Source organism: Neolamprologus multifasciatus, chromosome 23, assembly GCF_963576455.1.
Source record: "Neolamprologus multifasciatus chromosome 23, fNeoMul1.2, whole genome shotgun sequence".
Classification (NCBI taxonomy): domain Eukaryota; kingdom Metazoa; phylum Chordata; class Actinopteri; order Cichliformes; family Cichlidae; genus Neolamprologus; species Neolamprologus multifasciatus.
In genome coordinates this window covers 40,579,495-40,605,653 of record NC_140460.1, presented here as the reverse complement: position 1 = coordinate 40,605,653, position 26,159 = coordinate 40,579,495, and the positions used below count along the sequence as shown (strand labels likewise).

Genomic DNA, 26,159 nt, shown 5'->3' with positions numbered 1-26,159 from the left:
AATGAATGAAAGTCCAAACTCAAACTAGGAGGGAAAAACATTTTCAGCAACTTCAATAAAAATCCAAAGATCAGAAAAAGTGAAGCAACAATGAGTCCTAGTACAGTCCCAGCACTGAAGTCCCTGCTGCTCTTTATACTGGATGTGCTGCATCACTGACTGACAGCTGATGAAGAGTCTCTGGAAACACTCGTTTATCTCCTCTGCTCTTCCTCCTTCTCTCTGCAGGTGGTTATGATGGTAAACAGGACGGTGTGTGTGCTGAGAGAGGAGCAGCTGTGTCCTGATGATCCAGAGAGGTTGAAGCAGCAGCAGCTTGTGTGTAGAGACGCTCTGACTGGGCCATGTTACTGGGAGGTGGAGAGGAGAGCTTCATCCAGCAGTGACTGACAGAGGAATGAAGTGCAGATGACTGTCAGTGCTGCAGAGTGAACTGCTCTGAGAACAGCTCCACTGTCAGACACAATGTAGAGTCCAGCATCACCCCTGTGTGTCCCTCTGGATCTGACAGAGGATCATCAGTGTATCTGGACTGCTCTGCTGCTGCTCTGTCCTTCTACAGTCTCTGCACAGTCTCTGTCTCACTCTGGAAAGATTTTACAACTTGTTGTAATTACAGAACATTAATATAATATTCAAACATGTGATCTTCTCTTTATTTCTGAATCTTTACCAAATAAAGAAAAACCAAACTAACAAACAGAACCTGTCGTGTCCTTTTTCACCACATCTGTGAATCTTTTCTGTGTTTTTCCTCTTTTCCTCCTTCCTGCAGCTCCATCTTCATCATTCTGTGTCCAGTATATGTGAACATGTCCAAAGCATCTGAGCCTCATGTTACCCGTTTGTGTGAGTTACGCCTGTCGTTGTGTTGTGGTGTATAAATAAGGGGCAGGAGACAGCGCTGGATCTCTGAGTTCTTTACTGTCAATTTCTGCAACATCTGCAATATATAGAAATGCAAACCTGTGAGCTGTGTGTGTTGTGCGTCTGCTCGGCCACCTCTCCTCCAGCCATGCTGGAAGCAGCTGTGCGTTTGACAGTTTTATCGACTCGACAATAATCGAACAAATTAAATGTTCAAAAATATCAACTTAAGCACTTCAAAGTCAACAAAAAGCTTAAAACAATTAAATAATATTTCACTGAAAAAACAACAGCTCATAAGAACGATACACAAAATAATACAGAAACAAACAAATACAACTTATTAACCAGGATCCAATGTTTTTGTCACAAACACTGAATCAGCTGATTCACTCTTTATGTTTCTGAGTTTGTTTTGTGATTATAGTTCTGGTTTCTGTTTCTGTGTCTTCACTGTGTCCCACGTCTCCTTACTTTGGACTCTGTGTTATATTTCCTGTTTTACTTTGACAGTCCTGTGTTACTGTTTCCTGTCTCGTGTGTGTAATTGGTCCCAGCTGTGTTTCCCTCCTGTCTCCCGTTCCCTGATTACTAAACTGCGTCCACGCCGCCGGCGCTCCTCTCCACAGCTGGATTCCAGGATTTCAGAGCATCCAGCTGTGGTGAGTGATGGAGACACTTTCTCTGCTCCCTCAGTAATCAGGACAGTTTATTGAACATCAGAGAACATAAAGGACTGTTTTTCACCTGCCCGTTCTGAACCTGGACATTAAAGACTGCTGGCTTCAAGGACATTAATCCCAGTGTCAGCCAGCCAATAACAGCCTGTGTTTTTCAGCTCTTTAGGAGTCAGAAATGAGAAAGACACAGACTGCTAACCTCTCCCTGCAGGAAATAAGCTCCGCCTCTTCCTTTCCTGTATATGAGTGATTTGATTCTGACATGAGACACAATGAGTTTTCTGTTTATTGTGACTTAAAGCGAACAGCAAAGACACTAAACTGTGTGTTTCCAGCTGAAGCTGCTTTTTGTGTTGCTCCCACAATACTGTCTAAAACAGTCAGTGAGGAAAACTCAGTTTCTGCTTCCAAGCTCATTGTGAGAGGGCACATTGTGTTCCTGCAAGTGCTGATTTTGTCTGCATCCCTGAGTTTAGTGAGCTGCCTCCAAGGACTTGTGAAACCCAGTGTGTTAAGGCTGCATCTCCCAGATGTTTCCACCTTTCCAGCAGAGACGATAAATGTTCCCACAAAGGCTCAGCCAAAGACTGTTTGATTTTCTGAGTGTTGGCCTCAAGAGATTGCTCAGTGAGCTCCTGAGTGTTTCTGGGACATCGGACACTAACTGGAACTTCAAGTCTGGTTCTGAAGCTGCACATGCAAAGGCTGTTTCTGGTTGTAGAGACCTGGCTGTTCCAGGGATTGTAACCTCCCCAGGGCCTCCCCAGAGGCTGAGCTGCTGACCTCAGCTGACTCTGGAGCCTTGAAGGTAACTAAGTTTGCACCGCTCGGGTGAGCCATCTCAGCTGCAACAGCCTCCACAGAGAGCTCACGCAAGCTTACCCAGCCTGCTGAGGATTTTATGCTGCTGCAGCCCAAAAGGCATCCTGAGCTGGCTGACTGCCACCCACAGCTTCAGCTGCCTCAGCCAGGGGTCTCCACACCTGCTGGCCCTGCATCTGCTCTGACTGGGGGCTCCGGAGAGCCGCGCCAGCCATCCATCTCTGCTGGGGCTCCTGTTTGAGAATGTAGGTGTGTAAACTTCAAATATCTGCTCGGTTTGTCAAGATATCACATATTTGCAAAAGTGCTCTGACGTTTTTGGAGACGTCTGTTACCCACCATCTTGATAGCTGACCGGGAGGTCGAGGGTCATTAGAGCCGGCGAGAACAGCGGACTCCCGACACATCGTTTGGCTTTTTTCAGTGTTGTTTGTTTGGTTTGGCTGAAGTTACAGTTTTCACACAGCTGAATAAACGTCAAACAGAAAACTGATTAAACAGAAGTGTGAGACGGTCGAGAGTTTACTCCAGTGTCCTGTTATATTTTAGATAGCAAGGAGCAGACGGCTGACTTTATTAAACTCCACCGAGACAGCGGTGACGCGGATCTGAAGGCCAGACCGTCACAGCCGCTCACTTCCCGCCTACCCGACCTTTGGAGGACCCGGCCCACGTAGACCTTGAAGGCCGGGTCCTCAGGAGGATGCAGCCTGTGAATTTGGACACGCCATGACACATGATGTTCTACAGCTGATGTGTTTAAATGAGCTCTACAGGTGAACAGACTTATTAACGTTAGCAGCATAATAAACTGTCCTGTCACTGAAGGTGTCTGCCCAACAAGGACGTGGTGCTGAATGCATCCAGACCCCTGCTGACTGTCTTTGCAGCTTCGGTCAAAGGTACAGTGTCCACTGTGACCCTGAGAGCAGGATACAGCCAGAGGTGAGTCAGCAGTTACAAACTAAATGCTGCTGACATGAATCAAACTGCTGGATAACCCACTGGTCATGAAAATGGCACCTTTCTGTTGCTTTTTGAGATTACTGAGAATATTTGAATTGTGACTCAGATGGCAGATCCAGGCTCTCAGCCTCCAGCTGAAACTTCCAGTCCTCCCCCAGCCAGAAGCTGTGATGCTGGGCTGAGAGACTTTGATCCTTCCCTGGATCCAGAAATCCAGGAGGGAGAAGGAGAACAGGACCTCCTTCCTGATCTGGAGAGGCCTGAGGGAAAGAAAGATGGAGCAGACAGAGCTTTGAACAAATCCAAACCTCCTGAGCTTCACCTCCACAAAGGTGCAGACACTGATGCACAGATTCACATGTGACACCTGCAGCGTCCAGCTTGTGCCGCTGACATTATCTCCACTCTGATACAAGCCTCATTCACTCGCTCACACACGTTCATACAATCACCTTTTCCTCACAGTCACACACATGAATGTAATGAGGGGAACTCGGGGTTCACTGTCATTCCTCAGGATCCTTTGATATGCAGACTGGAGGCTCTGTGGATGAAACCACCGACTGTCTGAACCACTCTGAAGTGTTCATGATGGACTTCATCCTGATGAACACTACAATACTTGTTAGAGGCCTTTTATATGTAATAATATTCTTTTCCATTAAAGCTCTGAACATTCTCACTCTTTCTTGACCAGGTGTGACAGGTGAAGGACACCGGCCAATAGGAGGACAGAACCTGAGAGCCATTAGTCACATGACTTCAGCTGCTGCTGCCTCACCAACCACTGGCCCCTCGGTGAGTCTAGAGTTACAGCAGTGACCACAGGAAGTGCACACGTGTGATCTAAAGCTACATGTGGGCCTGTGACGATCAGTCTTCTCACTGTGGTAGACGGGTTTGTGAGTCCCTGTGATGCTGGGAGTGTCCAGGACAGTCGCTCCTGATCGGGTCTCTCATGGAAAGCTGGTCCCAGGAATTCCTGGAAAATTCCTCCACAAAAGAGAACTGGGAACAGAAGTGCAGAGTGACAGAGGTGCTCAGCAACCCTGCTGTTATATGGGAATATAACCAGAATAGTCGGCAACCACTTGAGTTAAGTTAGCCAAAGAGATGCGACTCAGACTGACTTCATCATGTTGGCAACGTGTCTGCATTGATAAATTCCAGTTATTGACAAATCAGAGAATAATTCCAGTCATTCAGAGACAGATTGTGATTGTTTGGAGGATGTAATCGTTTCCCTTCAGGGAGCGTGTTGGACGCTCAGTGTCCGGGTGATTAGCTGGCTGATGCAACTACTTAGAATCAGTTTGTGAATATGAAGGAAATCAGTGCAGTCACTGAACAAACTCTGATTCTTCCTAGTTTCACTCTTGTTTCAGTCCAGTGTGACTGAGGTGGTAAAAAATGATGGGAGGAGGTGATCTGACTTTTAGCCACACAGCTGTCTGCTAGAGAAAAAGCCTTTGTGCACAACTTTCTTAAAGGCAAACGGCACCATGTTCACTGCAGCTGCAGCAAACGCAGCAAAGAGTGAAAGTTGGACTGAGAATGTTGTGACTGTTTCATGAGAAAGAGCAGGGAAAACAACCATCACACACCCAGACACAGTGCTGGGATTAGAATTAGACTTTAGAGCCAAATGTAGGACAAAAGCTTTAATATGAAAGAGGAAAACCCAACAACAGCCAGAGCATGAAGCTCAAAACTATACCAATCACCAAGAAAGCTGACAGGCCTGTGACACGTCAGAGACGCCGTTCAAATCATAAAGAAGTTGGTTTATTGACAAAATGTAAAAAAACAAAATAATCAAGTCAACCTTCAGTTTAGAGCGAGTCGACCAATCAGGCACAGCAACAGCTGTAGAATAAGCAACAATTTGATGTCTTACAAACAACCTTTCATATACACACATACATATGGCTCATATGCTGTTTAAAAAGGGCTCAAAGACCCAACAGATTACACAAAGTATAAAAATCCTTTCATTCAGACAACAGTCAGCTGTGCATGAGACAGAGAGCCGACTACAGTTAGTAACATGGACTCACTTTGTTTCAGACACGACACAAAGTAACACAAAGCCACAAAGAGCAGAAACATCAAAAAGGAGGCAGAGCAGCAGCAACTCTCCATGAGCTGTGAGGCTAACAGCCACCCACACTTCCTGTGATGCATAATGAAAACAACATGAACCTGAAGGATGATAACAACAGAAAGAAGTCTAAGCTAACGTTACACAGCGCTCACACAGCGCTGACTGTACAGGCCTCACACAGCTACGACCTGCATCCACAACACCTGATTCTACTGAACACAAACAAGTTAATGATATATGAGCAATCCAGGGAAGGCTTCCAGGAACGTGAGGATCCAAAGACAGCTCTACAACAGCATCAGTCAGCAACAATGTTACTAATCACTGACTCTTTCATCCTTTTATACTCAATCAAAAAGTGCTGTGTTCACATTTGTTTCTGCTGAAATCCAGAGACTGAAAATGCGTCTTTTTAAAAGTTTGAATAAACTGACTGAACTTCTCACGAGTCCAACCGTGAGGAACACTTCCCCCCATGACACATCACAGGAGAACGTCTCAGTGGAGGGGGGGCAGTAGCTCAGTTTAGGCAGTCACACTCAGAATCGATGCCTCCAGTCAGGGTCAAACGTGGTCCTCAGAAACCTGCAGATGTTTGGGCCAAGCTCTCACTGGTCTCTGCGTCTGTAGATTGAGCTGATGTTTCTCCAGGTGTCTGGTAAAAGGATGATGCTGCTGTCCAATGAGGCGAGGAGAGAAGTAGCCAAACAGGCGAGAGCCGTGAAGGAGGAACGGCGGGCAGCTCTGGATGCCCGACATAAATACCTGATGAGCAGGCTGGCAGACGCCGGCAGCCTGGAGGAGGCGGCGGTGGAAGACGCCATGGTCTCTGATGACAGAGTAAGTTCAGAGACGTGATCCTTCCTCAGAGTTGAACCTTTGAGTCATTAATGTCTGATTCTTCCAGTTCAGTCTGATCCATGAATTCTTTGCTGCAAACGGATCCAAGAAGCTGATTTTCTTCTATCAGGATGTCAAACAGGTAACTTTGATCACATTTCAATGACTGACACATGAAGGTCTAACCGCTCTTCATAATCTGCTGTTTGTTGCACCGTACTTTGTATTCATATCTTTTAATATCTGCCTTTCTCCCAGAGTCTGTCCTCCCGTCAGTCTTCCTTTGTGGACGCATCAAACTCAGCTGTGGCTCAGAGGAAACTCTTCCTCACTACGGGGAACTCTGAGGTTGGCTTCAGCTTTTTATGTTTAGTTAATGTGAGAATCACAGAAAAATGCTGATATGAGTGGAAGGTTCTGCTGGGAAATTGGCAAAGAGCAGATTATTGAACAGCGAGGCAGACAGTTCATTTCAGTGATGCCAGTTTATTAGAAACGAGGACTGTGGGGCTGCTGGAAGTCAGGACGGCCGTTCTCTGGATAAACCTGACAGCTGAGGTGGAGAGCAGGATTTATCCACAGACGGCTTCTTCCAAGCAAATGTCCTGAACACACCTGAGCTGAGGGTTACACAGAAACGTGTCTTAAAGCACGAGCCTGGATCAGACTCGAGGACTCAGAGCTCAGGTGTGTGACGTCACATTGATCCACCTCTCGGGGTTTTTGTGTTCTGATGTATCTGATTTCTCTTTAAGCTCCAAACAATCCCGAGCCTACGATTCATCATTGTGCTGTTCAGAGATGATGAGCCTGAGCGTGTTTGTGTTTCCATGGATCAAACTGTGCTGCTTTGTTTGGTTAACGAGGTGATTAAAGTCTTTGAGCAAACACTGGATGACTGACAGCTGCAGGCTGAACATCAGGAGGTCGAGAGGCCGAAGTCTGAGGAGCTCAAAGCTCCACAAACACTTATTCACAGAAAAAAGGACTACAAACATGGAGGAGCAGCAATCCGAACATGAGCTAAAGGCTACATGCTAATAACATTTCCCCTGGATGTGGTTTTAACAGGATCATGAATGATGAAGGATTTAAAGTCAGTTCCAGCCTGAGTCGGTGCCGTGTTGGCAGCTCTGATATGCAGAAACTTTCAAACATGGGACAGGAATAAAAACACTCCTGTGACGTCAGAGTTTATGAATGATGACAAACTGTTGCTTGTTGTTAGAAACTTTGTTGATGCTTAAAATGATCAGGAAATAAAAGCTGAATAGATCCACTTCAAACAGGAGAAGCTTTCCAGTTTGCATCAGCTGGGAAACTCGCTCATATCCAGTGTTGGGCAAGTTACTTTCAAATAGTAACTAATTATATTTACTAATTACTTCTTCAAAAAAGTAACTTAGTAACTGAGTGACAAGGTTCTAGATGTAATTAATTACTAGGAAAAGTAACTATTGTGTTACTTTAAGAGTACCCTCTGGGCTCCAGGGTATAATTGGCCATTGTGAACTCCTTTTGTCAGGGTCCTGGGTCGCAGCGTTTTGTGTTTCCTTTTGGTTTCATCTTGTGTTTGGTGTTTATTCTGATTTTGTTTTAGTTCTTAGGGTTTGGTTCTTATGTTTAGTGCTTCCGTGTTTTCTCAGCCCTGCCTGTGTCTGTCCTCTGTGCTCTGTTCGTGTCCTTGTGTTGTAAAACAGTCTGTGTGTTTCCTGTTTTACTTTGAAGGTTTGTGTCTCGTCTTGTGGTTCAGCTGTGCTCCCCTCCTGTGTGTCATCCCCTCATTACCTCGTGTGTATTTATAGTGTGTGTCTGCCTGTGTTGCTTGTGGCGTCGTCTGCATGACTCTGTGTGTCTCCGTGTCCATCGGTGTGTCTCCACGTCTCTCTGCCTTCTTCGTGTCATCTCTGTGTTTCCCTGTTGCCCTCATGTTTTCTGCTTTGTCTGTTAGTTTTTCCCAGTTTAGCTTGATGTTCGCTTCTTCCCTCACCTTTGTTATTTTCACTGTAAATAAATCTCCACTCGCATCTCCACCGCCGTCTGCATCTCGGGTCCTCATTCATTCCACCACACGACTGCTGCCCCAGCCGTGACAACTTTTGATGTTTCCTCTACATTTACCTTTAAAAATTATTTACTTTGCCTTGTTTGGTCTCATTCTTTTCAGCACAACCTCACGTGTCTGAATCTGCAGTTATGTTTTCATGTTGACAAACTGTATTAACACAATTGATCTAAAATCAGACAGAAAACAAAAAAGTTATATTTTTTACTGTAACAACCACGAACATGTTTAACGAATCGTTTTCATAACTTTAAATGTAAATATAAATTTGAAAATTATACACACAAGTTATTTGCAGCCATTTACCTTTTACCCTTTTTTTTAATAACATTAAACTATTTCCAGAACAATCAGCTGTTCTTCAATAAGACGCCACACAAATGATTTGAGCCACTGCAAAATAATAATTAGTGTCCAGTATAAAGGAGAAGATCACAGCCTGATACCTGCAGGTCTGACAGCAGCTCATAAGCAGAGAGTGCTCGCTGCTGTCCTTAGACAGGAAACATGAAACTATTGAGGAACAAACACGCGTATATATTGTTTATCATGACTCTGGTTTTACTGGCCTATCAACACAGTTTATAAACTGGTATATATCACCTTGTTGCTTTGTCTGTAAGTGGTCATGTGATTGACCACGACTCCTTTATTCTTCCTCAGTCAAACAGCAGCACTCATGCGATTGTTTTGCCCCCTGAGCTCCAGCTGTTGTGCCAAAAAGTGATGGTCTGTCTGCGGGAGCACAGCTGCTTAAAGCTGCAGCGCCCAGATTACTTACAGCTACTTCCTGCAGCTGATATAAGCTGCTGGAAGCTGAACACAGCTTCAACCGTCTGTTTGTTGAAACATAGTAACGCACCGCCCCACATTTTCTTGTTAGTAACTGTAACGGCGTTGTAACGATAGGAATAGTAATTAGATTACTCTTTACTGAAAAAAGTAGCGGCGTTACTCCCATCACTGGTAACGAGCAGCCTGCAGAGCTCTCCAACCACCCCGTCTTTAAAGCCCATGAAAGGTTTTCCTTTGCATGGTGAACTTTGGTGACAGAGTGCAGAGGAAGTGCTCTGTCTGCGTCACGTTAAAGGAATCTGAACTCCATCACGTTCTGTATTTCCAGCCTTTACTGGGGAAATGTCTGTTCTTCCTGAGAACCACTGAGAAGGCCATAACCACCGCTAACGTGCAGCAGGTCAGTAACTGGTCTGGGTCACCTCCTCACCTGCAAATTTAACAAACTGCACAGACCTCATTGGTTGACTGTGACATGGATGCAGCCAATCATTCTGATCTTCTCGTGCAACCTGATGTTTCCAGGAAGTGAACTTTGGCGTGTTGGACTGCAGCGGCGGCGGCGTCCTGAACAGTCTGGAAACTCTGCTGACTCACATCATGTTACCTGCTCTCAGGTCGCAGCAGGTAAAACACCTCCATCCATTCAGGCTTTCACTGAGCACAACAAGGGAGATGTTTTAAGCTTCCAGTGATCACATGACGCCATATATGAAGACTTTGTTGATGGTGGGAAGGAAGAACTCTCTTTAAACAGGAAGAGACTGAAAGCAAAGAAAGGGGCAGGGAGGGGCAGCCATGAGGGGTCAATCCTGTGAAGAGAAGCCAGTGTAGGAGAAATCTGCTGTTTCTAGTCCCTGTCAGGACTCTTGCTGCAGCATTTTGGATCAACTGAAGGCTTTTCAGGGAGTTTTTAGGACTTCCTGATAATAATGAATTACAGTCGTCCAGCCTGGAAGTAATAAATGCAGGAACTAGTTTTTCAGCGTCACTCTGAGACAGGATATTTCTAACTTTAGAGATGTTGCACAAATGGAAGAAAGCAGTCTTACATATGTGTTTAATATGTGCGTTGAAGGACATGTCCTGGTCAAACATGACTCCAAGGTTCCTCACAGTGTTACTGGAGGCCACACCTTGGGCTTATCTGTAGCTGCTGGTTTCTCTTTGTGGGCTTTGACTGTAGAGCAGCTGTTACATAATGATCCATGAAAAGTCTGATTTGTGTGCAGTGCTCCTCCTGATGCTTTTGGCTGTGAATAAGGTAAAAAGTGAAACAGGAAACACATTAACCTTTGTTGTTATTGCTGACCTTTGACCCTGTGCCCAGTCGTGGGGCTCTGTGCAGGACGGCGCCTCGTGTCCACACATCCGGTCCTTCCTGTCCTCGGTGGATCAGTTTGTCAGTAATCTGAGCTCAGCCCGACTGAACATGGAGAGAAAGTTGCAGCTGCAGCACGTGGAGCTTCCTGACGCCATCAGCCAGCTGAGCAGCCCTGCAGACTACAGAGCAGCAGGTATGAAGCTCAAGCTGTTCACATCTCACACAAACAATAAGACTGTTGGAAATACAGGAAACATCATTTAAAGCTTTAAAAATCTACTCTCAGCTAAATCAAACCAGTTTATCTGTGGAAGCTGAAGGAAGCATCTGACCTGAGACGATGGCTTCTTTGAAATAATGAGTCCGTGTTCACGTGTGTTTAGAGGAACTCGTGTGTTTCGCTCTCAGCCAATAACAGTGAGCTGGTGGAGCGTCTGGAGGAGGCGTCGACCCTGTGGACCAATCAAATCAAGCAGGTGCTGACGGAGAGCGAGCAGATGAGGAAAGAGGCCGACGACGTCGGGCCGTCGGCCGAGCTGGAGCTCTGGAAGAGCCGCACGGTGACCTTCAACAGGTAGACGCGTCCTCTCAGCTGGATCTCCTGTAGCGTCAGCATTTACAGGTTTCACTTTAAACTCAGTTTATCAAACATGATCTGACGTCTGTGGACAGAAGCTCCTCAGACCTGCAACAGTTTAGTCTCCACTCTGAGACTTCAGGACAAAACCACTTTTACACAATATAACTTTCTGTTCTTTCTCTTTCTGCTCTTTAAAGTTGAAATGTTCCAAAATATTCACGTGTTTGTTTGTTTGTAGAATAGTTTTTAACCCTTTCATGCAGGAATTATGACGACATCAATCAGGATTTATTCTTTAGTATTTTTATTCATCTTTAGGGATGAAAAAAGATTTTTGAACTTCATTTTTTTAAACATGTATTTTTCCATCTTGGTTTGAAGAAATGTTTTGTGCACTTACACTGGCTGACCAGTAGGTGGCAGGTATGGCGCGACACAGAGTCCAATGTAGAGGTTTATGTGCAAGTACAACATCAACACTGTGCGTGTGTGTGTGTGTGTGTGTGTGTGTGTGTGTGTGTGTGTGTGTATCAGTGAAGCTTCCACAGCGTCAGAGACAAACTGAGAGAAAACCCTGAGAACAGACAGTTTGACTTCAGCTGATCAGTAACTGACTCTGAGTCAGAGCGTGTCAGCAGCGTCACGCTAACCTTTACACACGTGTGTGCGTGTTTTCAGTGAGAACTACATCTTCGGGAAGTTTGACTCTTTCTGCCGCCGTCTGGAGAAGATGGCCGACATGGCGTCCACGCTGGAGAGCCTTGCTGCTCTGCAGAGCATGAAGGTGGATGATTGTCAGATTAGAAACAAGTGACTCCATCAGATATTCATCAATGCACAATAATAATTAGAATAAGACATTTATAATATAAAAATGGTCGAATTAAGGTCGATGCAAAGCTACAGTGATGAATGGACATTTGTAATGATTTTGTATAAATGTATTTCCTCCTTTTATTATTTATTAATCGTGTCAAAAGTCTATTTTCCAGAAATGAGACGGATTCAAACTGAGCTCAGGTGTGTTTCAGGTGGAGGGCGTGGAGAAGATCTGTGTTCGCTACCAGACCATCGTCTCCACAACTGAATCCAAGACCTGTGACGTCCTGGATCAGCGCAAACTAGAGGAGATTTCAAGGGGAAACAATAGAATCAGATAAACAGAATAACATACGATACAAAATAGAAAAATACTATCTGTCATTTAGCCTGTATGACAATAATCATTGAATTATACTTTGAATCTCAGTGTTTACGTGAATCCTAGTTTGGTCTTCACAGTATTGGCCAACAATAACAATGATTGATTGGATCATTACTCACATTTCTTTTTAAAATCAGCTGAGAAAAGATCTCATTTCAGTTTTTCATCAGAGGTGAAGGTCACCGACTGCCAGACAGTCACAGGACTTACAAAGATACAGAAGACTTGATTTTCAGTCTCATGTGCATCCCTGTGCTCTGCTGCCAAAACTGAATCTTGATTTATTTGAAAATTCTGAAATGATTCTGATCATTCTCCACTTTTATTATTATGGTCTGTGTGTCAGATTGGGCCTGAATATTATTCCAGATATGCTTCCTGACAGAAATCTTCTTCTTTTCTTAATCCTGTGTTTGTGGAGCAGCTTTGTGCTTTCAGTTTCTGTCAAAGTGTGTTAAGAAAACAAAAAAGGCTCCACAGTGTGTTTGTGCTTTGGTGTTTTAATGGTTTCTTCTTCTTTGTAATAATAGAAAAGCTGGTGCTCAGAGGAAGAGGGCGGCTTTACTTGGTGTCAGTGACAGAAATGAAAAGAAGCTGAAATGAGTGAGAAGGACGATGAAGGAAACATCTGTGCTGTGTCTGCTCTGTAAGGAGAATCTCTGTGTTTCTTTGAATTCTTGCACTTTGACTGTCTGCTCTCCTGATAACTGATGATGGAGGAGAAGACATGAAAAACAAAACAGCTGAATAGAAACTACTGACTCTGCAGGACCCGTTGTCCTCAGTCACCATGTTGACCTCAAAAGGTCTCAATCACAAATGTGGTGTTACAGATGTCACCAATTACAAGCCAAATGTTGTGTATTACAAATGTGTTATTATCATGTAATTGTAAGTTTGTGTGCTGTCTTATCATCACATCCTAAAAGAAGAGCTCTTTAACAGCTCAGCAGAGATCAGGTGCTGTTGTTCTTTTGAACACTTCACCTTTTAAAACACTGAAAATGATAAGAAATGAGAGGCAGAGTGAAGAGAAGGGGCTCGACACACATCCTTGGGGAGCCTGTGTTCAGTGTTCTTGTGCTGGAGGTGTTGCTGCCGACCTGTCTGCCGTCTTCCTCTCAGGACATCCAGCAGCCAGTTACACAGCGAGGTGCTGATGCCCAGCAGATCCAGTTTGTGAACGAGTTGCTGGGGAAAGATGGTGTTGAACGCTGAAGTCTGTGAACATCATTCTAACGTATGAGTGTCCAGATGTGTGAGGGCTGAATAAGAGGGCAGTTGAAATGGCATCATCGGTCGAGCGGTTTGAGCGGTATGTGACTGACATGGATCCAGGTTGGAGGGAAGTTTTGATTTGATGCATGACGAACTGTTCAAAGCTCTTCATAATGATGGAGGTGAGTGGGACCGGACAGTCGTCCTTCATGCAGGAGGGACACGACTACTTCAGCACAGGAATGATGGTGGAGAGTTTGAGGCTTGTGAGAACAACAGCCTGACTCAGTGAAGGATTAAAGATGTCTGTGAAGTATGATTGGACTACAAATGTTCCAACCAACATTCATCAGTCCTATAAATGAGATGCTGATATTCACACAGGTCACTTTTTGATGGGTGGAGCAATGTAATCACGCACTGACTGATTTTACACGTTTGGTTTTTAAATGCTTTTCTTGTTTGTTTCACTACTAATATAGCTACTTTTGGATTCTTTCTGTATTTATTTATGTGAGATGTTCCTTTTTTATTTTGTGTTTGTTATTTGGTCGAGTGTGTGAGACAGATAAAGACTGGGACGGCCTGTAAACACAGTTATAGTGGAAAAAAGAAGCCAGTTTCTCTGTTTCCCTCCCACTGTGGTGTTTTTGTTCTAAATTTGAATCAAATGTTTTGGGTTTTTCTGAACACAGACTGCTGCCTATGCACTTGTGCCTTCATTAAATATTTGATGGAAGTTGAGTCTCTGAAGGCACACAGGTGTTTGTGCCAAGCAGGAGCTCTCTTTAAAGCACTTGTTGGTAAAAATGAATCCATTTAGTGTGACTGGACCTTCATGTTCTCTACCTGATCTCCCCTCATGGCTTTTTTTTACCCATGTTACACTACAGTGCTATTGATCCGTATCATCCCCTCCCTGCTCAGCATGACCTCCATGACTGTTAGTAATAAAATGTTCCTGTGGGTCACTTTGGGTCGATAAACCTTTTGGAGAGTGTGCGCACGGGAGCATCATCATCATCACAGTGGAGCTTCATCACAGCTTAATCTGTAGGAGTTGTGCGGGACTGTGGGTGTTCAGAGGATGTGAAATGGCACTGCCTCTATAATCTGAGCTTTGTCTTGGACTAGAAGAGCTAATCTGCCTATGGGGCCTCTTAAAGCAACACAACAGTCTATTCATCCAAGGCTGCTACTAAACGAGATGCGCAGATGTGGCCATACATCATTCTCCATATGTGATCCTCTCGGGCACCTGCTTTAGGCACTTGTAGCATCAAATTAATGATGCTGGTGCTGAGCACCCAGAGAGCTGCTCAGCCAGCCAAGATACACTTTACTCGTCACAATGAGACTTCTTCCCCGTCTCTGTCGGTCCCTGCATCCTCCCTGTCCTCATCGTCTGTCGTCTTCGTCTCCTTTATCAGTCATCATAATTTTACCATCTCTGTGCAAGTCTGCAAATTTCTTTATTAAATCATAAGATTCTTAAATTCATCAAGTCTCTCTGTGCCTGGGTCCTCGTCACAAAACATGACATCACTGTTTTGTACATTTTAACAATTTAATCCCACATTTGTGAAAGAAAAGCAAAACACTTTTTTGAAAAGTCTGTAACAAAACCATCAAATCTGATAAAGGTTAATTAAATGCTGCAAAAGAAGAATGGATTGGAATAAAAAAATACATATCCTAACCTTAATTACTGGAGGAGAATAATGAATGATGCTCATAGTGAGTAAGAAGTAAACTGAGTGCATTTTTTGGACAGTTTCACTTTTAATGTGTTTGTATAATATAATACAGATACATAAAAAACACTCCCGAAACAGAATAAATTATTACAAAGAAATTATTACAAAATATTAAAAAAGAATATAAAAATGGAGGCAACTTTGCCTGTGGTAGAATGTATACAATGCATGAAAACATCTTTACTGCAGATACTAATTTTGTGTTGTTAGATTGATGAGTTTCATGCTTTCATAGTGGTCCTTGGGAGAGCTTGACATTTTTATCAGGTGGTCCACACTGTAAAAAGTTTGAGAAACACTGATAAGTGTTTGTGTGCTTTTGGAAAACATTTAAAGCTGCAGTACAGAATCTTTGAAACAAGCTTAAAACATGTTTAGAATATAAACAGAGCATCTGCTTCTCTTTACAGCTCCTCACTCCACCAGGGCTGTTTGGCTCTTTCTGATAGTGTGCAAATGTGATGTACGTACTGCGGCAGTCATACAGACAACTGGACGGTCCAAAAGTTGGCCGACCTATTACTGGCTGAGGTTTCAGTAGAGTTGTGGCTGAACCACATAAAAATATCTCATTAATTTTAATCTCCCCGATCAATGATAATGTTATGTTGGAATGTTGTTAAAGAGGGTCAAAATGTTTCAACCCAGTTTGTTTTGCAGATTCTGTTTAGCAGCTTTAATATAGGGAGGACACAACTTCCAGATTGTGAGTAAAATCAGGTTTTTTCTCTTTGTCAGTTTAACAGTTTCTGTTGTGTCTGTCACTGTTCCCTGTCTGTTTTCTTACCTGCTTCTTCCTGACCTTGTACTTTCTCCTCACGTTCCCTCTTTCCTCTCTCCCTCTTTGGACTGACAATCATACACAAATAGATTCAATTAGATGAAAAATTAAATTAATATAAAAAAATACTATTAAGGTCACTAACAAAAAGTCCTCTCTCAGTGTACTTTCAACCAAAAGGCAAATAACCAAACCACACGAACATCTAATAAAAGATAAACATTGAAACACTGATCCAACATTATTCTTGATTGACAGATCATTTGATTTTACACTTTTACCTGAATGTGGCTCCTTTTTTTGAAAAAACTTCCTCATGTCCATTATGAACCTGGCTGTCTGTCTGTACACACACACACACACACACACACACACACACACACACACACACACACACACACACAACATGAGTTATAAGGTTAATGGGCATTCAGTCAGTTAGCTAGTTAGTATCCATTTCAAACAGGACAGTGGTAACAACAGCAGGCTACGGACAATTATAAGTTTTAGATTTTAAACAGGCTGTATACATTTCAATGGGAGCAACAGGACGGTCAAATGTCTGATTTTAATACAGAGCAGGACGTATCTATACTTTTGTTGTTAAAGTGTTACCTCTCAACCAAGTACTCGGATCGGTTTCAACATTTAAACTGTCATTTATGTGAAGTGCAAAAGCTTCCCAGGCTTAACTTAACTTTAACTAGATGGATGGATTAAAGTGTTGGTGAATGTCATGTTTGCCTGCAAAGATGCAAATAAATATTGAGTTTTTTCAAGTAAAGGAAAACAATACCGTAAGAATACCTCCAATCTCTCAACTAACATGTCAAAGCAGCATGTTTCTAATAAAGTGTCCTCTAGTGGTCCGAGTGCTTAAAAACAAAGTAGAAAGAATGGCTAACAAAATGGGTTTTAAAACTTAAGAAAGCATTTTGAAACCCAGACATCAAAACTTAAAGGTTTCATAGAGAGGAACAGTTTTCTCACTTCTGGCTTTGCCTTCACTGACCCTCGTATTGTAAATCTGTGTACTTCAGTGAACTAGACTTCTATTGTTGTCAGTCACCACTTACACTGTCAGGGATCAACCTTCAGTGACTATTAAAGCATGAACTTAACTCTGAATGTTTCAGGACCGTGTTGAATCTATTCCAGGAAGAATTAAGACCGTTTTGAAGGAAAATCTAAGAAAGTGGCCAGTTAGTATATGCCCTGCACATCACTGACATCGCTCATTAAAAGACAACAGCCAGTAGGGGGCAGCAGAGGAGCGTCAGTTTGCCCAACACAGATGGTTTTCATCTGACCTTAAATGTCACAGGAGGACAAAAACTGTAGATACGATGTTAGAAGTGAAAACAAACTCCAAAATCACTGCCGTCAATCTAATATCATCTAATTTCTTTTAAAAAGATCATGAACACTGATATATCTGAGATCATGAACATGTAGGTTTAGTGGAGCTTTAACAAAACTGTTTGTGATGCAGTTGAGTCAAACATCATTTCACTGACATCACTTTAACATGAGATTTGAAAGAAGGACGTCTCATTTTGACTCCTGTCTCTTCGTGTCTCTTCCTCACCTCGTCTGCTCTCATATGTGGTGGGACACGAGGAGAAGGGTGGAAAAAATCAATAGCATGAAGCCTTTTGAGACATACTTGTCATATTCAGAGCCATAACCTTGATCTTTTATTCATTTTCATTCATTCAGAATATATATATAACCTCAGACGGAGATTTGACTCATTTTACTGTGAGTCATTCTGAGACAGAGGTGAGAGTTAATGTGGACACAACTGTTTGTCCACAACACAGACTTCATTTTGTTTGATAGAAATCTAATAAAAAATGTAGAAATAAAAATAAACTTTGTTAAAATCAGTTTAAGATTCCCAGAGAAATATTTAGTCTCCATCCACAGATTTGGTTCTTCAGCTACAACCAAGTACTGTCTGTCTAACTGAGACACAGAGGCTGATGTGAAGAAGTCATTCAAGCATGTGTATATTAAGCCCAACTGTTACCCAGTGTAAAGGCCCCATGTTGTTGTTGCAAACAGGTCGACACTGTGAGACATTTATAAGTATATAAGAAACATTTAACTGTTCTGAAAATGTTCATTTAACCTTTGTTCTCAGAGAGGAGATGCTGGTTTGAGAGCTCCTTCAAGGATAGTGTCACGACTCAGGAGGGACTCGTAGGCAGACTGGCTCAGAAAGTTCACAATTTATTAAAACACAAACACCAAGTGCAGCTATATAGTGAAGGTCGCAGGTAGGGGTCTCCGGGGAATCACAGGCGCGGGGAGGGAAACACAAGCGGGCTATTTACAGCGATCCTCCTCCAAACGCTCTGCTTCGCTCTTTCACACTGGCCTTACGCTCACAGTAGCGGCGATCCTCAAGCTGGCAGGTCGAGTCTGGCACAGGGAGAAGAGAGCAGGTTAAGTCACGGCACGAAGGAAACTCAGGAAGAAGCGTGAGACTAGTGACGACACTGACGAGTGTTTACACAATAATCCAGCGACGAAACATTCCCAGCGGCCGCCTTAAGTAGCGAGAGCGTTGATTAGATGATCGTTCGCAGGTGCCGGAGCCACAGGCAGGAGTCACCGTGACTCCGCCCCGGTAGAGCGCGGGGCGGAGCCACGGGCAGGAGTCACCGTGACTCCGCCCCGGTAGAGCGCGGGAGGAGAGCGAGAGGAGCAAAACATAAAGAAAACACTTGTGGCCATACCGAGTCAGCTGAGCAGGCACAGGGACCATGACAGATAGGGTCTCTGGTCAGAAAGTTTGTTCCAGATTCATCTTAACTGGGTGAACAAAACTCCAGTAGCACTCTGACTTTATTTACTCCCTTTATTCAACCTGTATAAACTCTGTGCTGTTGTTATCAAAACTTTGAAAAAAAAAAGCTATTAGACTCTATTATATTCCAGCACACAGGTCTACCATGTTGTTGACGTCAGGCTGTCATAATGTGCTTCTAAGCACAGAGTGGGCGTGTCTTCTAAGCACAGAGTGGGCGTGTCTCGTAGATAGTTTGATGCTGCATTGGTTGGAGATGACACCACAGAACAGGACAAAAGGAAGTTCTGCATGAATTTAACTGAGAAAAGAGATTGTGGCCAAATAGTTCAAAATATGTTGGTGTAACTCTTGGAGCTCCGTCAGTCTGATTCAAATCATTTTGTGTTTTCTTAACAAAGACGAGGTTTGTGGTTCTGGGCAGAAAGCAGCTTCCTGATTTCTAGTTTGGCAAGAAACCACAATAAATCTATGAACTAGATTTGTCTGACAGGGACAGGCCCTAAACTCTCGGAGTACAAATGATTCAGTGCTTTCTTAACAAATACGACGTTTTTGGTCCTGGGTAGAACACATGATTCCAGTCAATATGTGAGACCGTCAAACCACAAACCGATCATGATATGTGTGTCACGGCTCGTAGGATGAGCCATGTGGAATTATTAAAGGAGCCAAAACAGGCATTTCTGATGTGAGGAAGCTTTATTAATGGAGGTGGTAAATACACAAGGCGAGGGCGGTGAAAAACAGAACTGAGTAAACCTAAAGTGGGAAAACAAACCTGAAATGACCAAACGGGGTGAAGGACAGAGAGACGCAGACAGGTGCAGGAAACCACTCAGGATGATGGAGGGGATTAACACAGACACACAGAGAAGAGAACACACAGGGCTTAAATACACACAGCAGTAATCAAGGAATGAAAGACAGGAGGGGAATGTTTCTACGACACGCTGTCCTCCTGTGATCTGAGTGAAGCTCAGACTCACATGTTGTCACTGTTTTGTGTTTGCTCGTCATCTACGTTGATGTGTCACATGTTCAGCCTTAGAGTTTGTCTCTGTGTGCAGACCATCAAACCAGCAGACATCTCCACGGTGAGGAAGCTGCAGAAGCCTCCTCATCTCATCACGAGGATCATGGACGCCGTGCTGCTGCTGTTCCAGAGAAAGGTCACAGTCGGGAGGCTGAAACGTTCCCTCTGAGTGTTCACGACATGCTTTTATAAATCTCTTTCATCTTTCTCAGGTCGACGCCGTGACCTCTGACCCCGAAAGACCTTGTCCCAGACCGTCGTGGGCCGAGGCGATGAAGCTGAAGCAGAACTCGGCCTTCCTCAGCACCTTAACTTCAGCAAGGTCACACACACACACACACACACACGTTCACTGACGCGCGATCTGACTCGTGTTTCCTCCGTTGCAGGGACCATCATCCTGTCTGAAGACCTGCGCGACGCCCTCGACAGCATGTTCGATGCTCGGATCCCGCGCCTGTGGCTGAGGCTCAGCTGGCCGTCGGCCACGCTCGGCTTCTGGTTCAGCAGCTCAGCGCGTGGATCAGCGCCGGCCGGTCCAACCAGTTCTGGCTCACCGGCTTCTTCAACCCGCAGGTTGGTTCATTGTTCTGGAAATCTGGAGTTTTGGAATTCTTCAGTTTTCTTTCCGAATGTTTTTTGTTTCTTTAGGGTTTCCTGACCGCCATGCGCCAGGAGACGACACGCTCCAACCTGTCCAGGGGCTGGGCCTTGGACACGGTTACCCTTAGCAACGATGTCACCAAGATGATGAGGGAGGTCATCTGAGCTCCGCCCCCTGAAGATGTGGGTGGAGTCTATATCTATGGCCTCTTTCTGAATTGAGCGAGATGGGACAGACGTGGCGCCAAACTCGCTGAGGCTCCGCCCAAAGTTTGTCTTTTTAAAATCAGTGTTTTTAACTTAGATTAAAATAATAAACTGAAGCTTTAAAAAAAACTTCAATGTTCAAAAGTCCAACGTTTTACTGTTTCTGTGTTTTTTTGTAAATTAACATAAAAACATTTTTAAAAAACATCTTAAAGATTAATTTAATGAAAAATGATGAAATAATAATTAATTTGTCAGCAATTTAGGAACTAAATGAAATCAAAGTATTTTTGTTTTTGCTCAGTAATAATAAGTTTGTCTCGGCCCCTCAGGTCCTCTTCACCCCCCTCCCTGTGGTCCACGTCTTCGCCGTCAGCTCAGCCAACATGGCCGACAGTAAGCGTCCCCCTGGCGGCGGGGGGCGGTCAGCCTGTACTCGTGTCCCGTCTACAAGAAGCCTCGACGCACCGACCTGAACTTCATCTTCTCCCTGCAGCTGAGGAGCGTGCAGCCGCCCGAGCACTGGACGCTGCGAGGCGCCGCACTGCTCTGCGACTGCAAGTGATCCAAACGTTGTTGTTCCACAGACACGGACAGACACTCACCGTGGGGCTCTGCTGTGTCTCACTCAGACCTCCCCACAGGTTTCAGTTTGAGCTTTTTTATTCTCATGTTCTGATATTTTCCATTTTTCTTCAGCACCAAACATGTTTGTAGGTTTTTAGTCTGTTAAATTTCTGAAAATCAAAATGTTTCCACCTCTTCTCTCTGCAAGTCTCTAATAATAATAATAATAATAATAATAGTAATAATAATAATAATAATAATAATAATAATAATAGTAACATTAATGATCGTGTATGTGACCTCACACAGTAAAGCTGATGTGAGGATCATCACAGTTTTGGTGGTTGTATGAACTTAGAATGCATAAAATAATAATTTGTTTTAATTAAAAAACTTTCCCTCTGTCATTTCCTGTGTGTTTCAAAATAAAAGTCCTCTCTTTCATGTTTTGAATGTGAGGCTGTTCCTGTGATGCCTTCAAATCTGTTTCAGTCTGCAGTTTTTTACAGTTCAGACCCAAAGTGACTCAAACATTTACTTAAAAGAGGTTTTTGTTCGTCTGGGTTTTCCTGCTCAGCAGCGCTAAACAGGCAAAAGCAGAAACACACAAACAGAAAGAAACAGGAAAATATGTGTTTCTGTGAACAATGCAGCACCAAAATGAAAGACCAGGATTTATTTTTTAATGATTGACAAAAACATTAAATGATCATGTTTATTTTCACATCAATGTTCCATCGGTCCTTCTTTTAGAATAAGTTTAGAAATTAAAAACACTAATAACACACCAGGAAAAAGCCAACAGCACGAGTCCTGAAAGGCTTAAAGAGAAAATAAACGCACAAAGAATGAAACAAAAAGGCACAAAACCTCAAAACAAGAGTGAATTAAATCTGACCGACACACAAAGATGCTAAAAGCCCCAAACATGAACCTGTGAGGTCATTAATACCTGTGTGTGTGCATGTTTACATGTCTTTGTGGGGACCAAAATGCCCGTCCCCACAAGTTTGAAGACATTTTTGAGACTCAGAATGTGGTTTTAGTGTCAGGGACAGTCAGGTCAGGGTTAGGCATTCAGTCTTAATGGTTAGAGTAAAAGGCTGAGGAGAGCATGATGTCAAATAGATGTCCCCACAAGGATATGAAAACACAACCGTGTGTGTTACTGTGAATTTGTGAGACAAGTGAAGATTTCAGAATCAGTGAGAAATGTTTCCCTTCCTGTTGGTGAAGAAGAGCAGACTCCTCTTCAGCCACAGAAATGAAGAAGCTTTTATTTTGTCAGCCTGACAAACACGAGCTCAGCCACGAGCAGAGGCGACCCTGCAGAGGTGAAGGTCACGGTCAGAATCAGCGCCAGAGAACCGCACAAGGACGGCCTCATTGGTCACGGCTGAGTTCATTATGTGATGGTAACAAGCTGATTATTACAGAACAGGAAACACACGTCTGCTCATCAAACACCAGCTGCTGCTGCTTTTATCAGTCTGCCAACAAAACCTCACAAGAAAGAAGTTTTTGTGAGTTTGCAGCGTTCCTCTAAACTGAAAACTAAAACAGACTGAAAATGGGAACATGCACCCACACTCGAGAGTCAGGCAGCTTAAATGTGTTTGTCTTCATCTGTAGTTACGTTTCATTGGCTGGAAATGTGCTAACTGGAATCATTCATGAGTCCAGATGAACAAAAACAAGTGTTTACTGCTCCACGCTGCACGAATCTGAATCAAAATCACTCAGACGCGCCCACGTAGGCATTCCACTAAAACCATGTGACCACCTTCACCTTTAAACCTGTCGTGAATATAATTTTAGACTCTTCACTTTATTTTGAAAGAACACGTTTGCAGGAAGTGCGGCTGCTGCAGAAACGCTTCACTTTTCACTGGCTTTAATCTTGAAGGTTTCTCCAGATGTGGAACATTCATGCTAAACATTCAACATCTGACGACCGTCTCCGTGTAAAACACTGACAAACTCAAACTTTATACGGTAACTGACAGATTTATTCCTCCATTTTCAGGCATTTCACAATGAACTTGGATTAGTTTGATGATTTTATTCACGTTGGTGAATAAAACCAGCCAAGAGGCTGATTCCTGCAGAGGAGGAGGCAGAGTGGAGGAATCTGCAGGTTCTGTCTCTAACACACAACCAGAGCTTCAATCATAACGAGCACATAATAAAACCATGATCCCCCCTGATCGACTCTTTTAGCCTGTTTCCTCTGGATCGAACAGGATCTAACAAACCCCAGCTTCTGCTGGGACACTGGTCATCATGGGAGGAAAAAGATGGCTGCCGTGTTGCTGTTTCCTGTCTTACACCAGGGTTATACTTCCTGTATCTGTGGGTCTGAGTTTTTAATCAGAGGATGAACTTAAAGCTTTCAGTCTGCTCTACAACCCACCACCTATCCACACGTCTTCTAAGTGGACTGGAAATCAGTAAAACTTCTACCAGACTTTAGTAAATATTGCATTGCATGAGCAGACAGATTTTAATCTCAGCATCGTGCACACAGATTTTTCAGGACACTGGAAGAGTTCCTGCCGTGGATTTAGATGTTAGTGTTGTGTGGATGATCCCATTCTGTGATCTTTGTGTTACTAACACTGATGCTTTTACACTTTAGGACCCTCGAGACCTCTGCTGCTCAGCCGTCCTGATCGCTGCCTCCACTTTAACCAGAGCCAGAGGCTGTAACCTCTGATCATTTCACCTGCACCGACAGTAAAACTCTTCTCCAGAACCAAACGTGCCATAAACCCATCACAGCTTCATCATCAGCTCAGTCTCAGCAACATGCAGACGACCGAGCAGCAGAAACTCTGCAGGGAACGTCTGAAGTCTGTTCTTCAGTTTTCCCAGCTCACTGTTTATTGAACATGAGACAGAAAAATAACTTCACCTTTAATGTGAAACTTTTATCACCTGTGACATGTTTGCAGGAAGTTTTCATGCTGTGATTTAATGTCACAGCCAAAAATATCACACAAGGTAAAAACTACAAGTCCCAGCATCCTCTGTGTTTAGGGAGGAGCAGTGAAAGTGAAAGTGTTGATCCTCCGTTCAGAGCAGCAGGAGGAGGAAGGTGGAGCTGAGGCAGGTGAATGTTAACATGAATATGTTTCTTCTTATGACATAAAATAATTCCACGCTGTTCGTGTCTGTGGGTGAAACGTGAGGCCGGTCGGCTCCTCTGGTTTCCTGTAAGTAGAGAGGAAGTGAGTTTAGCTGAGAGAGCAGGAGGAGAGTGAGAGCTGTGCTGAGGCAGGTGAGTGTTAACACCGCTCTGACATTACTGTTGCTGTGTCCCATTTCAGGGTCTGCACGCTTGAAGTACGCATTTTAAGTGCGGTTACGTCACCGCCACGCGACGACGGCTGTCCCAATTCAAAGTGTACTTCAAATGCATACTCCAAATGCGCCGTCGATTTCCCCAAATATCAAGCGTGGTCCGGTGCACGCTTCGTGGTCCCATATATCCCACAATTCATAGCGCGGCGGTGGATGTGGATAATTTTGCCGCAAAATACGGCAGAAGGGAGCGGCCAAGAGTGAACTGTCAAAAGTAAGTACTTAATATGACGTCACTTATTCATGTGCGAATGTTTAATAATGAAGAAGATTAAAACATTGCTGTTGGCCACATATTGGCCACTTATATTTACATTGCCACAGTGAGATGATTTTAGTCTCATGAGCAACATTAGCTAATTATTATTTACTAACTAATCTTAAATGACTGTTCAGTACAGAAATGAAGCCCAACAATCATGTTTTACAGTCCTGTGGTCTCAGCCTCAGATACTCAACTAATCAAAGTGATGTCATGATAAAAATGGATGACCAACAAAACATTTTTTTCTCCTTCATTTATGTCACACAATCTCGAGTTTCTCACGGTTAGTATCATGGTTGCTAGGCAGCCTGAACAGCGCGACGAAGGCTAGACCATCCCATTTCACAAGCCTCTCACTTCCTCACTTCTCGTACTTATAGTACGCACCGTACGTAGTACGCGTACAAGGCTCGCAAAATTTCAAAATCCCTGGTAGCCCTTTGGGCCGGCACTCTTCAGTTTTTGGTAGCCCAAAATAAATTTAAGTAGCCCGAATAAAAAAGAGAGCAATTTTTTTATGTTTTGTTTCCTGTTTTGTTTCCGTTACAATATTATACATTAAAGTATAATATTGTAACGGAAACAACGTTACAATATTATACTTTATAATATTGTAACAGAAACATAAATTAATCAAAAAATTGTTAAAATACAAATCACAACAACTGTATAAAAATTACAATCATCAACTCTAATACTTGGTTGTCATTGAACAGAAATTTCTGAGCTTGTAAGAACTGTGTAGAACATGAATCAGTCTGTGTCAGATCCTGAATCTGACATTTCCACTGGAGTCACTGGTAAGAGGTAAGTGGAACCAAGATGTAGGACATTTGCTTTTTGAAGTTTGCAAAGAGTGCTAAATTTTGCCAATGGTAGTTCACTCTTTGCAACATAGTACGCTGTTCTAAACAGATTTTTCAGAACTTCTTCGGCTTATATCCTGCTGCTTTTACACACGCACTTGCATAACCCTCAGCGATTCTCTGCGCAATCAACCTCTCACATGTTTAAGCTTGCTGTGGGAGATTTCACTTGTTATGTTTGAATAGTAAGCTAATGAGTGATAAGACGATGCCAGAGGAATTGGTGCGCAAGTAATCGTCACTCACCAATCAGTGCTGTCGCTCTCTACACACCGTTCGCGCGATCGCAAAGTGAAACCAAAAAACAAGCGCAAATTCAAACGCGATTTCAATATGTCACATATTAACAGTGGCTCATCGATGCCAATGACATAATTACTCAGCTACATTTTAGAAAGAATGCAAAAGCACTGGCATATATTTTCCTATGATAG

The 26,159-nt window shown here is 43.4% G+C and overlaps 3 protein-coding genes across 12 annotated transcripts in view; all 3 read left to right on the top strand.

Annotated features, from left to right (window-relative positions):
- The window catches only part of LOC146492346 (NACHT, LRR and PYD domains-containing protein 12-like), a 137,642-nt gene that overhangs the window by 71,356 nt on the left and 40,127 nt on the right, over positions 1-26,159 (top strand). Inside the window, exon 9 of one of the 9 annotated variants that reach the window (XM_085151043.1) lies at positions 4,033-4,060. The exons of 7 other annotated variants lie outside the window; for them this stretch is intronic. In XM_085151043.1, coding sequence (XP_085007169.1) covers positions 4,033-4,045 — 13 coding nt within the window. In that variant the 3' untranslated portion in view covers positions 4,046-4,060. Of the gene's footprint in view, positions 1-228; positions 706-4,032; positions 4,061-26,159 lie in introns of those variants that run through there. One more of the 9 variants, XM_085151037.1, reaches the window with a different exon arrangement.
- Positions 5,849-23,708, top strand: LOC146492347 (dynein axonemal heavy chain 5-like). Of its 2 annotated transcripts, XM_085151096.1 has the most exons (8): positions 5,849-6,279; positions 6,347-6,421; positions 6,538-6,627; positions 19,889-19,990; positions 20,067-20,176; positions 20,244-20,430; positions 20,506-20,727; positions 20,997-23,708. In XM_085151096.1, the coding sequence occupies exons 1-6, from the start codon at positions 6,079-6,081 to the stop codon at positions 20,260-20,262; spliced, it is 597 nt and encodes a 198-aa protein (XP_085007222.1). In that variant the 5' UTR covers positions 5,849-6,078; the 3' UTR covers positions 20,263-20,430; positions 20,506-20,727; positions 20,997-23,708. The 2 variants fall into 2 exon arrangements, with proteins under 2 accessions (XP_085007222.1, XP_085007221.1); XM_085151095.1 differs by lacking the exons at positions 19,889-19,990; positions 20,067-20,176; positions 20,244-20,430; positions 20,506-20,727; positions 20,997-23,708 and adding exons at positions 9,468-9,539; positions 9,665-10,040.
- Positions 10,546-11,872, top strand: LOC146492348 (dynein axonemal heavy chain 5-like). Its single transcript, XM_085151103.1, has 3 exons — positions 10,546-10,656; positions 10,872-11,037; positions 11,722-11,872. Exons 1-3 carry the CDS (start codon positions 10,572-10,574, stop codon positions 11,855-11,857), a joined length of 387 nt encoding a protein of 128 aa, XP_085007229.1. The 5' UTR covers positions 10,546-10,571; the 3' UTR covers positions 11,858-11,872.

Excerpts from the sequence above, each read along its gene's own strand:
- LOC146492347 (XM_085151096.1), top strand. The coding sequence starts at position 6,079 with ATGTTTCTCCAGGTGTCTGGTAAAAGGATGATGCTGCTGTCCAATGAG. Across the intron at positions 6,280-6,346 it reads CCATGGTCTCTGATGACAGA|TTCAGTCTGATCCATGAATT; the intron begins GTAAGTTCAGAG and ends TGATTCTTCCAG. Across the intron at positions 19,991-20,066 it reads TGCTGCTGTTCCAGAGAAAG|GTCGACGCCGTGACCTCTGA; the intron begins GTCACAGTCGGG and ends CATCTTTCTCAG.
- LOC146492348 (XM_085151103.1), top strand. The coding sequence starts at position 10,572 with ATGGAGAGAAAGTTGCAGCTGCAGCACGTGGAGCTTCCTGACGCCATC. Across the intron at positions 10,657-10,871 it reads TGCAGACTACAGAGCAGCAG|CCAATAACAGTGAGCTGGTG; the intron begins GTATGAAGCTCA and ends TTTCGCTCTCAG. Across the intron at positions 11,038-11,721 it reads CGCACGGTGACCTTCAACAG|TGAGAACTACATCTTCGGGA; the intron begins GTAGACGCGTCC and ends GCGTGTTTTCAG.